The sequence below is a fragment of the Nothoprocta perdicaria genome, unplaced genomic scaffold (assembly GCF_003342845.1).
Source record: "Nothoprocta perdicaria isolate Ctin4 unplaced genomic scaffold, notPer1 scaffold_251, whole genome shotgun sequence".
Lineage (NCBI taxonomy): Eukaryota > Metazoa > Chordata > Aves > Tinamiformes > Tinamidae > Nothoprocta > Nothoprocta perdicaria.
This window is the reverse complement of record NW_020455479.1, coordinates 278487-293363: the sequence shown is the minus strand read 5'-3', so window position 1 is coordinate 293363 and position 14877 is coordinate 278487. Positions and strand designations below refer to the sequence as shown.

The 14877-nt window shown below is 41.4% G+C and overlaps 1 protein-coding gene across 1 annotated transcript in view; it reads left to right on the top strand.

Annotated features, from left to right (window-relative positions):
* Positions 1-14877, top strand: part of NAV2 (neuron navigator 2) — a 169161-nt gene that overhangs the window by 60174 nt on the left and 94110 nt on the right. The window contains exons 7-8 of the mRNA XM_026040221.1: positions 1300-1368; positions 3977-4134. Coding sequence (XP_025896006.1) covers positions 1300-1368; positions 3977-4134 — 227 coding nt within the window. The remainder of the gene's footprint in view (positions 1-1299; positions 1369-3976; positions 4135-14877) is intronic.

Sequence of the window (14877 nt, the reverse complement as noted above, 5' to 3'; positions counted from 1 at the left end):
GGGCCCAGCACTGACCCCTGCGGGACACCACTGGCCACAGGCCTCCAACTGGACTCGGCCCCATTTAGGGGTTTTATTTTAGGATAGAGAGTGTGTCGCTTGTTGAATGCTGAGTAGCAGCTGGCTTGACACCCTTGGGAAGCAAAACAGAGGTGCTTCAGTATGCTAGAAACAGGCACTTCAGTGGGCATCAAATGCCAGCACAACCACAGTTTCTCCTAAGGAAATGTTTCCCAGTTATTCCTTCTACTAGCAAAACTCACATATCACTACCAATACAGTATATATACACCTTGGACATAAAAAAAAAAMCTTCAGTTTTCCATTCACAAGGACAGCCCCCTCCCAGATGAATGCAAGTGTCTGGGAGTGGTAAGAGTTCATCACAGGTGGCAACAGTCAGCATTAAATTTAGGTTTGTTGCTCAAAAACAGGAAGCTCCTGGCCCAAATGAAAAGTAATTTTGCAGTTGGAATTTGTTAGGACTCCGAGAACATAATATAGGTAATGGAGGGTGGGGGCATGTCTTGGATGCCTTTAATCCTATAGGTGCTCCTTACAAGTTAGAATTAAAGTAATTTTTAAGGCCCTACCTCTGTGCGTGCATTTATTCCTATAGTGTTCTTCTTATCCAGCTACTGGTGAGAGAGTGAGGATTTTAAAAGGAGTAAGTAGGCAGGTTTCAAATGCTCAGATCACTTATGCATGTTTGCTAGCATTTGAAGACTTAGTTATTTAAAAATGACACAAATTAAGGTGGAAATAACACAAGTTAGGTGGAAAACTGTTTTTGTATAATTGAAGCTAGCTGTCATTGCTACTGTGCAATGACTCATACAGGGACTAAATACTCTAAAGCAAAGATGAACTGTAAGAACATATTTCTATGACTTTTTTTTGTGTAACAAGTGTATTGAATTATTTGAATATTATTTTGACTCTGCAGTCSATTGTATGGATTGTCCTGGGTTTCTGATAACTTAAAGACCCTTGAAGATGCTAAAGAAATCCTATATTGTTTCATTAGAATATACTGAGTTATTGTTCAGATTCAGGTGAGTCATACAATAACAGTTTGAGAGGAAACTGAGTACTAAAGTTTGAATTTTGCTTACAGAATTGCACCTGCGTTCCTTTAAAAAAAAAATTCGCTTCAGATTTTATGCGGTTTTGACTAGAAGTTACACATTGCGAAGAAAATCCTTCTCTCCCTAAAGCGAGTAATTAAGTTCAGTGGCTAAAAAGAAAGTTTCTTCTTTGCTCACTGTTTTCTTCCACTTTTTCTTTCCTGTCGTACAGTGCATCTCCCAGGGACTCATCTCAAAGCAAAATCATCCGATTCACTCTTGGTCAGAAAAGGTCTTCTAGGTTAGCATTTCTTCATCCTCTGCAAAGCATGAATAACCCTTTTTTGCAATATATCCAGATGCATGTTTAGGGCTCGCCGTAAAAATATTGACCTCCTTGTTTGTAACTTGACAAGCGATTGAAACACGGAAATGTCAGGCCTGTTTTCACTTTTTTTTTTGTCTTTTTGCAAGGCGTGGAATGCATTTCTGCTAGCGAGAAAATACTTGGTATTTTGGTGTCCATCTGAATGTTCCTCCTTGAGAACAAAACATGGTTCTGGGAGTTCTCTCCCTACAGTACATAAATGTATGTACATAATGTGTGTACATAAATGTCCTGTACATAAATGTACATAAATTGTATTTAGAGGTGCACAACTGCAAGTGCTAACATCAGGCTCATGCTCTCTGGGCTGGCAAGTGGAGAAAACAGCACTCCATGGGGATGTCTCATCAAAGCTTCTGCACTGCCCGGTGTTATGCAGCCGAGAGCCTCTAATCTCCCTAAAAATGATATTTTAGTCCATTTTTCCTGAAATCCAGCCTTTTGTGCATACCAGCTTCCATGGCCACCTCATCTCAGCACTTACAAGCATTGCTAAGGTTTCCTAGCAGTGGGGTTAATGGAGCTAGGGATAGAAGTTTCCTTTCACTACTTATATAAAMACATTTATATATAAGAATATGCTACATATACAAACATTTTACTAGAGTCTTTTGATAGTTCTACATTAGTTAGTAAGCTCTTGGTTACCATTTCCCTGAGCTTCTGAAGTATTATTTGCCATTTTTAACCAATCTGTGAACGACTTGGCCAGGTGGCTGCCTTTGTAAAGAGCATTAATTGCTGCTTTATAGTTCACTGCCCTGTAAGCAAAACGAGCCCTCCGTGAGCCTTCTYGCCCTGAGGAGTGTGACTGTTTTCATGAAGAGTGTTTGGGTTTTATCTCCTCCTGCTTTACCTCTGCTGCGGCTGCTGGAGTCGCCTTTGCAGTGCTGAAGGCTCCCTAGGGAATTAGCGGTTCACGCTTTCCTGCAGCGATCATGGTGTGCAACTTTCTAGCACCCCCCAGTGTTGGGAAGGGCTGTTGGTCCCCAGAAATCCTGGGTAAAATGAGAGCTTTGGCTAAAAGGGTTCAGCAAGGTAGTAAACCTCAGAACCATGACACGCTGTGCCGGGTCTGCAGTGGTTTGCGTTTATAAATGCCTTTTTTGTTCCGTTTTTGAATGATGCCTTTTCCTACTTTGAGCTCTCAACGCATGTGCATGCAGCTGCTGACCTTTTTGCTGTATTCCTTCGTGTTGCTTTTCGAATTTCCTATCTCTTGGAGAAGTTGGTTGATATAGGAAGCATCCCTAGATGGCCTTTCCAGTTACTCTTCCCTCCCGGGGGCATGATTTGCATCCCCTTGCTCTCCAACAACAGGGACTTGTTCATTTYAGCCATTACCAGAAGTTATTTAATACACATTGATTTTATCTGAAAAAAAAAAAATGTTTTAAAGCAATTCTACTCTACTGAAAATACAAAGACACCAAGGAGTTGTCCCTTTCAGTTGCTATATTTGATGTGAACCAATTCTTTTGGTCTGTGATGGGATGTTGTCGCTTTTCTAAACTAGTCAGCTTCATTTTGAAATGAAAATTTTTGTATTTTATGTGGAATATGAAAAAGCGGTGCTCATTAGTGCAGGATATACATTACAAATCTTAAAAGTGAATGTGTAAACATTCWCTTTGAAGGGCTTACGCACACATATTGCTCTGAAACGGGCTGCCAGCTGCTTCCCTAGTTGTGTCAGGCTGCTTAGAAAAGTCTTCCTCCTCTCCTCCTGCCTGCAACGCTGAAGAGAAGTAATGTGCTTCCCTACAAGGCAAAGCCAAGTCATTAAGCTTGGCATGTTCTAAGCTAAGCTAAGACATGTTCTGTCTCCCTGTTATTCCCAAATTAATTACAGCCTTGTTCAGCAGCCTGGTTGAAGAACAGGAGTCTCCTTTAGTCTTAGCCTTGCACCATTTTTGCAAGGGTTGCTATTCCATTGAGCGTACCACAACTGTTTCTGCTTTACAAGATTTATGGCAGGACACCATTAATGATCACTGGAGAAGAAATATGTATGTAGGGAGGGTCTGTATAACACCTGTGGCCAGCTTAGGCACTCTAATAGGCACTCTATAATCTAATATAATCTGTGGTTCACCCAGTAGAAACAAGTAGCCCGTTTGCCAAGTTCACTATTAGTCACCTTAAGAAGCAATTTCAGAACTGGATTCTGATTTTTTGAGCATAAAAAAAAAATCACAGGAAAGCTATTGAACTATCTCACTCAACAGATTTTCTTCCTTTTTTTTTTTTTTTTTCCCTCATGTAAAACAGTTCACATTTTACCTTGTTCATTATATATATACATTTTTCTTTTATCTAGGATGATGTGTTGGAGCTTTTTAAAGTTCCTTATAAAACCTTGGGGTACTAATCCTTTTCTTTTCAGATTATGCATGGTATTTTGCAGTTTCTTTCCCTTCCAAAGGTGCTTTTTTTTTTTCCTCCTCCCCCTTTTTTTTTTCCTCACCCCCCACCCCCTTTTTCTGTAATGTATTTCACCTGACTTTAATTATTTGATCAGACTTCCAGGCCCCACCGCGAGGGTGTCCGCTGCAGGCAGTGAGGCCAAAACTCGTGGTTCTCTTAGTGCCAACAATCGACGCAGCCAGAGCTTTAACAATTATGACAAATCCAAGCCTGGAATTTCCCCTTCAACATCAACAAGTAGCAACGAGAAAGGTAAGTGCATGAAATTTTGGGTTTTCCTCAAAGTCTCCTAGGTGTGGTTGTGCTCAGGGAAAAGTGTTTTTTTTTTTTTAAGTAACATTCCTGAAGTTGCGAGATTATCTCTGACTGCTAAGTGTCCCTTTGCAAAGAAATCTTCTTTTTTTTTGCAAAGAAAGCTTTTAGTAATTGGTTCATTCTGACTGAAGCAGGTAAGTTTTCTTTATCATGCCTRTACTAAAAAAAAAATACTATCCTTAGGGTAGGTAGTAAGCAAAGGGGTGCTACAAAAGTGTGTGTGGCAGTTATATGAAAGGATGGATGAGCAATTGTTTCTCACATACACAAATCTTCATTAAGGAGGATGAAAAGCTGGTTAGAAAGAGGTGGAATGCCAGCAGTCAAGAACTGTSGGTGCTCAGATTCATTTGAGGTTTCCTCCAAATATGCTTAGTTTAATCATAACATAATGCAAGAAATCACTCTCTGCAAGAGCCAGCCCTGTGGCAAACTGCTGGAAGTCTTTCTTGGATTTCCTTAACTTCAAAACTCATCAAAGTTAAGGGGAATCACTTTACTAATTTCATGTATTCTTGCTCAACCTCCTGTTGATTACAGTTGGGAACCGAGTGCTCTTCAGTGACTTTCATGGCTGAAAGTTTTTATTTGAAAATATAGATATGGAAGTAACACAGTATAGATATGGAACTAATGCTACCCGTTGTATTTTTTCTGGACAACTTAACATAGAGAGTGATCGCCCCTACCTGTTCTTTCTGAAGTTTCAAAGTCTAAGAATATCTAAGAAGCGGAAAGCTGAGAGAATGCTTACCTTCAAATTGCCAGTCAAGTTATTCAATTGACAAGTTATTATTTCTTTGTGTGTTTAAAAAAAAAAAAAAAAAAAAAAAGTACAGGAATTAGAACTGCGGTGCAGAGACACTTTTTTAATATTTATGTTGATACTTCACTTTCCTTTAAAAAAATAAGTTGTTTTTTGCTATTTCTCTTCTTAATACTTGCTGGACTAAATCACTGTAATCTGGACTAATGAAACACAGCTGGAAAATTCCTCAACCTGTGTTATCTGCCCTTTGCTTCCCCTCCTCTTTGCACAGCCACCTCTATGGGCTGCTGGTGAGGATAGAGATTGGGAGAGGCTGGTGTTTTATCTCCCCCAGAACAGTTAATTCCTGTGTTCTTCCCTCTGCAAGACTGGGGAAGTGCCTGGCTACAAGCTCCATTGCGTGTTTTTGGAGAAGAAAGTGGAGAAAAAGAAATCCTGCCTGTTTTGGCAGAGCTGTTTTGGGTAGGTAATGATTTTCTGACTGAAGTAGCCTTCAGATATGAATTGCTCTTACCAAACAGGTTGCAGCTGTCCCTAACCTGTGGCCTTTCCCAATCTCTGCAGTGTAAATTGTCTGGTTAGGTACTGGCCTGTGTCTTGTGGCGGTGAAAATGAGTTAATGAAGTGGGATACATCAGAAAGGAAAAGGACAATAAATGAAGCACGGAGGAGGAGCTGGCTACCCGAAAAAAAATAACATAGACTTTCTGAAAGATGCCATTGGTAAATCAAAGATGAGGCAGTCGGTTTGCTAGAAGCTTTGGGCAAGAGATTCATGCAACATCTAAATCTCGTATACTTTTGTATAAAAATTAGTGATTCTGAATATCTGTGTGCTTGTGGGTGTTGACACACACATATACAGGCAAAAAATACACATAAATGAGATGTCCTGTTTACTCATGATCAGRAATACTGCTCTTGAGTAGCCTTTCATGGATTATAAAGGCAGGGAAGATCTTAGTGACTGCCTGGTCTGGTTGCTTGAATGGTGCAGGGCTCTGCATATCTGGACTTCAGGGCTTGAGTTGATTTGGCAAGGTGCTTAAAATACTTAKATCATAAAATGGTGATGCACTGCGGTAAACTTTTCGACATGCTCAGCTGCTCCACTCTGCAAAATGCTGGGCACTCTTGACTGGCTCTGACTCCCCTAACATCCCCTCTGCTCTTCACGCACTCGGCTCCTGTTTTGCAGGCCCAGGCTTTGTTTGTTTGTTATTCTTATTTATTATTCATTTGTTCCTAGTGATTTATTTAAAATAATCCTACAGAGGGCAGTAGAAGCCTGTTTGGAAAAAAAAAATGACATTTTTACTTTGGAGTTAAAGGAAAAAAATTGGTAAAATGTTAGYTAAAAGGCTGGTCAAATTAATTTGCCACTCAAGGTCAAATGAAGTTTTTGTTGTGGTTGCTGTTTGTTTTTCTTCACATATGGAGAGGACAGGGCTAGTGTGACAGCAAGTTTCTCAAAACCAGGTATTATTGGGGGAGAAAAAAAGAACACACACATTAAATKAGACAAAATTAGTCAAAATTTGATGTGTAAACAGAGTTAATGTTGAAAGAAGGTTTACAGATCTGGCTTAGAAGAGGGATTACAGATCTGCCTTAGAATATGAACAATGGGATGCTAAAGGTGAACACAGATGATCCCAGCAGTGTTTCCAAATTAAAATGATCTTATTTGAATACATGAAGATAGAGGACAAGCCCCCTTCTGTAGCTCCACGTAAAATCAGATGAAAAATGTATATAATAAATGTCTTTGGCTCCTATATTGGGTGCAGGGTGGTCATTTGCTCTGTCCTCCAAGGTTGCAAACTCCTCCTCACTGGAGCCCTTATGTTCTGCTCATGCATTTTTTTCCACTCTTAGTAAATTAGCAATAATAGAGACAAAAAGCAGATTGACCCCCTATGTGCCTTAATAATTGTAGAAGAGCTAAAAAAGAATTGTGGAAAGAGAGCAGTGAGACTTGTGAAGCCTGATAGAGATTCCTTTTGGGAAACTAATGTGTTTTTTTCCCCATTTGGGGTGGGATGCTGAATGTGAACCTGAAGGAGTCTTCTGGGTAAAGGGATAGCAGCCCTTATCATTAAGGGAGTGTAAATGTCAGGTTTGGCTTGACCAGGGATGAGCCGGCTTGATGTGGAGCTGGCAAAAGGCTATGTGGACAGCTGGAAAATCKGTCTGCTCCATGTGGAAGACTCTTGGTCGGCCTGTTTGTTCTCAGCACTTCCCCTTCTGCCCCATTTCCTGGCCGAAGGAAAAYGAAGTCTTTCAGGAAGAAAATAACACAGCATCGCTGGTAATTAATGAGCACATAGTCTCGCAGTTGTGTGCAGTAGTTCTGTCTATTGTAGCAATCACAATGAGGAGCTTGGCTGAACATGAAGAGTAGAAATAGAAGTTACAACCTCTTGATTTGGTCTTTTGGGTGCTCTTGGCTTGCTGCTTTTTAGACGCTGGGGAGAGGTGTGTTATCAGCATTGCACCGAGCACCTGAAGCTGTAGACWTTGCTCAGGGTCTGCTGTCAGTTAGCTCTTGAATCAGCAGAGAGCAGATTTGTGGAGAGCACAGGGTAGTCCTTTCCTGAAGCAAACTAACCAGACCCTCCTGATCTGTAGAAAAAAACCACTATAATATGGGTAGCTAATAAAAGCATTAAGCAGCAGGTRAAATAATGACTTCAGATATTCAGATGTGTGATATCTTAGGGAAGAGAGGGTTGACACAAGCCCACCAAGGGAATCTGTATCTGTGAGGACCCAAAAGTCCCAGTGAGGGGGTCCTACATCCCTCTTCACAGCAGTCTCGGTCATGTCGGTCAGGTCAATGTGTGATGGCAAACACGTTGCTTAAAAAAAAGGGCAGCCAAAASGTGGAAGGCAGCTTGGCATCGCGATCCAAGTCCTTTATTTGCAGCACGTTACTGTGATTTCCAACTGCGAATGCTGATAGACTTTGATTGATCTCAAAAAGGCATTGACCGTTTTTTTTTCTTCTTTTTGTGTAAACGCATGGATCGTTACCAAATTCAATTTTAACCGTGCCAAATACCCGAGCGCTGAGCCCGGCGCGGCTGCTGGGAGAGCAGGGGGAGAGGCGGAGGAAGGAGGGAGGGAGGGAGGAAAGGAGGAAGCCTGTTTAACCAGGACCAGCAGAAAGATTAACTGTTCACCAGGGACAACATAAAGAGGAAGTTTTGGGATGGAAAGATCATGCTTCGAGCAGTGTATGGATGTTAAAAACCTGGAGAGGTGTTTTATAGAATGAAGCAGTTGGCATACGCAACGGAGAGCAGTAAGTTAAACTTCAGTTCTTGATTTTTTTTTTTTTTGGTTTTGTTTTTGATAATTATAAAGGCCTTCATGCCTGTAAATCCTCTGTTTGGAGCTAGAAGAAAAGTTCCAAAGTTTGATATTTTTTTTAACTGTTTCTTTCTTTCCTGTTCYATGTACAGCTCATTTTCAATTTTCATTTTAGTTTGCTTTTTCTTTGTGGAGTTTGTGTGAACTTAGTGTTTACCCTTGCCTGCTGAATCAACATGACCATGCAGAACTGGCATTTTTTTTTTTTTTTGAGTGATAACTATGTAAATTTTAAAGCCAATTGAATGAGTTATCTACCTGCTCAGGTTTTACCTGTGAAATAAGTGATTTGAATGGCACCAGTTGCAGTTTTTCCCTTTGAAAAGTGCAGAAGTGTTTGATGTAGGTCAGGTGTGAAGTGCAAAGCACGTTCTGCTCGGTGGTTTGTCTATGCTCACGCGTGCTGAGGGCCAACAAGTGCTAGTTCTTGGAGGGCAGTGAATAATGAAGCATGTTCTTTAGTGTAATAATTAAGAATGTGCTTTAATTGAAACAGTGTGGAAGATTTTATATTGAAAATATTTTTTAGTGGCRTTTTAATGAACTAATTCTAAAAATCTGAGACCATAGGGAATACCTAATGAAAAAATCTTTTATGTGTAAATAGTATTTTTCAGGGTGAAAGGGGACAATTTTTTCCTCTTTGAGAAAATGCCTTCTGGACCTCTTCGTGTTTCATCCAGTTTGCTTTGAAAGTAATTTGTGGCTGATGATTTCCTCAGAAAATCAGTATGTTGGTAGAATTTGTTTACACAGTTTGTCTTGATGACTCCAGAATGAACAAATCCAGAATAGTTGGCATTTCTTTTATAGGTCTGTGTGTGCACTACCAAAAAGCAGGTGCTGGAGAAATCCTATCCTGTTTCCTAAATAGAGTTTTCATGAAGGGATTCATCACAAGTTCAGAATAATCTTTCTATTCATAAACACAGTACAGTGATCATAAGTCCTCACTTACAATTTAATGAAACTTMATGGGCAAGATTTCTGGTCCTTCATAATTACGTAAACCAAAACAAATTTGATAATGTTGCCATTGGGATTTACATGAAGACGAATGATCAGATCTGCTGATTACTCATTGGGGAATAAAATCCCTGGATGCTGCTCACCAAGTGCTTGGGTGCTCTCAGGAAGGGACATTGAGCTCCCCAAGTATCCCAGCAGAGACTGTGACTAAGTTGTGTGTTGGTTGCCATTCCAAACTGAAGGTTCTTGAGACTGCCGTTTTTCCCCACAAAGGAAACATTTTTTCATTCGTAAATTTTTTTCATTTTTAACAGCTATACTGGCCATTAATAGCTTTAATTGGTCAGGACATGAAGAGGTGGAGGGAAGAGAAGATAGTAACTTCGTCAGCATTGTTCTTTCACAAGTCCTTGCCTTAACCAAATCTTTAAGCGACGATTGTGGCAAACACAGAAGAGAGCTGGGAAACACCGGATTTTGGTTTCTCTGGGTTATTTSTGAGGGAAAATCTACGTTACAGTCCTGTTTGCCTCAATAGGGCTTGAATTCCAAGGTCTGTCAGCCTTAGCTCATATGTTTATGCCTAGCTTAAAAAAAAAAAAAAAAAAATCCCATTTCCAAGGTTTATTTCTTGAGTATAATTTGTGTTCCCTCCACCTTAGCCTATGGGGCTGCCTACATTGAAGGTTTGGCTCGTGTAAACCTATTTTAAACGGTTGATGGCAATCCAGATCACAGCAGATGCAGATGGTATCCCCTGCAGTCTAAAACTAGTTCTGTACAAGTTCCAGTCATAACGCTGCAGAGCAGATAAGGCATCTGGTTTTAGAACTACATTCAAAATTGACAGCTTTGCAGCATATATTACATCTATAGAATCATACCAGTGAATAGCTAGCATATGTTGCTTCATTTGTACTCCTGCTCTCAAGCTTAGTCAACTGTACCTGTGCCTAAGAGGAGCTTGCTAATCTGCTCTGAAATGTCTCATGACAGACACAGCAATCACCTCAGTAGATCTCCTCCAGTGTCCATCTAGTCTTGAGGCTGGCTGTTCTGAAAAGATCAAATCAGAATTCTGCTGAGTTACATTTAAGCACGTTGTTGTCCTTTCTGCTGATGAGGAACTGGAAGAAAACTTGATCTCTGTCCTGTTTATAACTGTCCTTACCTCTGTGGAGATCTGCAATGGGTCCTCTCCGTTTTCTCTTTTCTAGACTAAACAAATTCTACYATTTTAGTGTTGTTTGCATCAGTTAGTTGATGTCTTGTCATTGATCTATGTCTAGATCATCTCTTCTGGCCCCATTCCTGCCTATCAGCTGAGGTGCTGGAGCTGGACACAGTCCTTTACCTGAGGTCATAGAATGCTGCCTAGGTTGGAATAGTTACATTCTGTGTCTTATATATGRCAATCATAACGTTTCCTGAAAAACATTTGTTTTTCTTTAGCATTTTATTATATTTGTGTGCAGCTCTGTTCTCCTGCACCTCTTTTCTGCCGTATCTCTGCATAGCTCATCGATTATTTGACCTTTTCTAGCTATGCATGTAATTTCTCTCATCTGAGTCTAGAATTTCAAGGCACTTTAAAGACTSTATCCTTATTGACTGGGACTGTTTTTCTCCATTTATCAGTGTATTAATGGCCTCTGTATTCCCCAAAGAGAAGGTCACTGCCTTGTGTCAGAAGGGGCACCTCAGGAGAGTCATTAGTGTCAAATGAAATACTTGTCTTCAGGCAGCTGACAAGTGTATCCTGGCATATTGCAGCCTTTCACTTTCCCAATCAAACACAGTTTGGAATAAAAGAGGCTTCACCTTGGTTAATCTTTATTGACATATTTATATTGGGTGTTTGCCCGTAGGATGGACTTCCAGAGTAAAAGTAACTGTGCAGTGTGTTTATAGGGCAAGATACAAGGATGCAGTAAATCATAAATCATATTCGTGCTTAATCTTGTAACATTTTAACTGGGTGAATTTGGATTTCAAAGGGTGTCCTCTTACCTAAAAAAAGAGTGGCTGAAGGTTTAATTGCAGATGAAATGGAGCTGATCAATGTCACAAAACTTAGCCATAGTTGGTACAGGCTTTGGGAATGTTTAAAACAAGACAAAATTGTATTTTAAAGTCTTTGAAAATGATGAGAATAAAAAAATAAGTGAATGGTGTGTTCTTAACTGTGCACTTCATAAAAGCCCTGAGCTTAGAAGTAAAATGTAAGCTGGAAAGTCAACTCCTCATTCAGTGTCCATCTGCATAGTTCCATGGAAAACACAAGAACTGCACTAATTTTTACCAGCTGAAGAGCTGGCCCAGCCTTTCGTGGCCTTTATAGATCCTAGATGTCTCCTTTTAAAATAAATATTTACAATTTCTTGTAAATTTATTGCTGGGTGAATTGTGCCAGAGGAACAGCCATGGAAACTAAAGTTCAGTATTAAATCATAGGAAAGAAAACAGAAGTAGTACTATATCCCAGATTTTTTCCTCAAAGTGCTAGTATGTTTTCACCTCACCAGTAGCAGCCTCCTCTCTCRATTTCAGCCTCTCAGATCATTTCTACCTGGGACTTCTCTGCTGAACCTTTTCTCTTTTCCCTGTCCCTTTCCTAAATCTATAACCACCTCCTAAGTGGGTAAGTCTAAAGTCAGTCCTTCGTTACTGTAGCAAGGAGGAGGCTGCAACGTGCTTGCTGTCCTGATTTGAAATATCTGCTGTCATGGACTTCCCACCATCAAGTAGAATGGACTCAACAGAGCTCTCTTTCTTCTAGGCTTGCTTATGTTATCCGCCTTCCCTTCAAAGCAGGCTGTAGCTTGCCCAGTGATCCGATAAATCCTAAAAAACAAATAAGTAATGTCCCAGCTGGCACTGTTCCACTGGGAACTATTCCACTGGGGAGGGCAAAGCTACTGAGTATCTTTTTTTCTACTCCTATTATCAGGAATTTGGTAACACAGCCAGGTCAGGGAGCACAGAATAGTTTTGCGGACCATAGAGATGAGATGAAAAGGATCCTGGTGTGTAGGAAGTGATATGTGCCCGTCAGCTGTTCAACTGATTTAATAGATACATACGCATTTCTGTACGTTTATATACTGGTATTAAACACTGGGAGTTCTGCAGGCAGGTCTTTGGCTTGCCTGTTTACATATACAGTGTGTGTGTTCAAGAACGTGTTGATATTTGCTGCTTCACAACAGCGCAGTTGGATGAGTTCTCATTGAGCAGAGCAGGACGYTTCTCAGCTAAGAAGTAATTTAACTTGATATTCGTGACTGACTGGTCAGTGAGCGTTTTAGCTGGTGTTTTTCCATTAATAATCAGACTATATGTCTACTTTCCAGACTGAAGCTACTGCTAATATTGAAACAAGCCAATAGGCAATATTTCCTAGGAGCACTTTTAGGCTGCCAATATGTACAGAGTGTATTTCATATTGTTAGGGTAGAGGAGCTAAGTTGATTAATGCTTTTGAATAACTCTGTTCATGTTCATAACTCTGTTTTCCTCCTTATTTATACAAACATATCTCTCCCCACAAGATTTCCTACAACAAGCAAGACTAGTGTTCATCCAGGATTTAACTGGGAGCATAATGGCATTGTTAAGTGGGCTTCATTAGTTTATAATTGTGTAACTGGTGCATGGTCGATAGAGGTCCCTCCAACCTTGTTTTTAGGCAGTCATGTGGACAGCATTTTAAATTTTTACAGTACCTAAACAAAAACAACATCAAGTTCAAGTGTCTAACTCGGTTACGGGCAGACAATAGGAGAAGAGGATTGCCTGGCCTCCAGTTCTGTTTGCCTTTGGCTTGGCAGAAACGCTGCGCCTCGGAGACACGAACCAGTGAACAACAGAACCGTTGTTTCGCGTCCCGCAGCTCTGCGTGAGCTCCACGGGCTTTACGGGAATGTGCAAGCTGAGTGGCTGACATTAGAGCAGGGGAGGTGCTGGAGGACTGGAAGAAAGCCAGCCTCATTCCAGTCCTCAAAAAGGGCAAGAGGGAAGAGCYGGGAAACTACAGGTTGCTCAGCTTCACCTCCATCCCTGGAAAGGTGATGGAGCAGCTCATCCTAGAGAGCATCTCCAGGCTTGTCAAAGAGAAGATGRTGATCAGGAGTAGTCAGCATGGATTCACCAAGGGGAAGTCATGTTTGATGAACCTTATAGCCTTCTACGATGGGATGACAGGGTGCATGAGTGATGGGAGAGCCGTGGATGTTGTCTACCTTGACTGCAGCAAGGCTTTCGGTGCTGCCTCCCATAATATCCTCATTGGGAAGCTCTGAAAGTGTGGACTGGATGGGTGGACAGTGAGGTGGATCSAGGGCTGGCTGGATGGCAGAGCTCAGAGGGTGGTGATAAATGGGGCCGAGTCCAGTTGGAGGCCTGTGGCCAGYGGTGCCCCCAGGGGTCAATACTRGGCCCGGTGCTGTTCAACTTGTTCATCAATGACTTGGATGAGGGGACCCTCATAAGTGCATCCTGAGCAAGTCTGTGGACGATGCCAAGCTGGGTGGAGTGGCTGAAGAGCAAAGCCACTCTTTGCTGCTCTTCAGAGGGACCTAGACAGGTTGGAGAGCTGTGCAGAGAGGAGCCTCTTGAGGTTCAACAAGGACAAGTGCAGCGTTCTGCACCTGGGGAGGAATAACCCCAGGCATCAGTACAGATGAGGGGTTGACCTGCTGGAAAGCAGCTCCGCGGAGAGGGACCTGGGAGTCCTGGCTGACAAGAAGTTAACCATGAGTCAGCAGTGTGCCCTTCTTGAGGCCAAGAAGGCCAATGGGATCCTGGCMTGCATCAGGAGGATGTTGCTGCCAGGTGGAGGGAGGTGATCRTCCCCTTCTGCTCAGCTCTGGAGAGGCCGCACYTGGAGTATTTTGTGCAGTTCTGGGCTCCTCACTACARGAGGGATGTGGAACTTCTAGAGAGGGTCTAGCAAAATGTTTCCTATCCASTTTTGGATTACACAGAATTCCCCTATCTGGTGAACACTGCTTTGCTGAAAATGTTTTTATTGCTTTTTGTCATGGCCTAGAGTAGGAAAAAAAACTGCTCCAAGGGTTCAGCCAACTTATCAGAGAAGACCGAGGTTCTTCCCGTATCCCTGGCCCAGTGAAGGCAGCCAGTCCATTCAGCACACCTATGGTTCTCTAAAGTAAATAGCATTACAACTGAAACAAAAACTCCTGTGAATTACCAAGGTTTTGGTGACTTTGATCAAGGACTGTGTGCTCTTTGTTCTTGTTCAGAATGCCGTGCTCAACCTGCTCTTGCTTTTGATTATGGAAAAATACTGATTTTTTTTTTTTAGTAAGCTCCTGGCAGGAATACAGACATTTCCATACTTCAGGGGGTTGCTAAGGATGATAAATCGCCACTGATGAGGATACAGCTCAGCTAAAAAGCTTTTCTTTGTAGGATTGCTTATTCATAGTATTTTGAGGGAGTCTTCTGGTGGGTGGGGTGAGAAGGGTCAAGACTGGCCAGTTATTGTCAACATAAGAAATGATGAAATTGGCCCAGTGGTTTCTATGGCTCTGGCACTATAATGT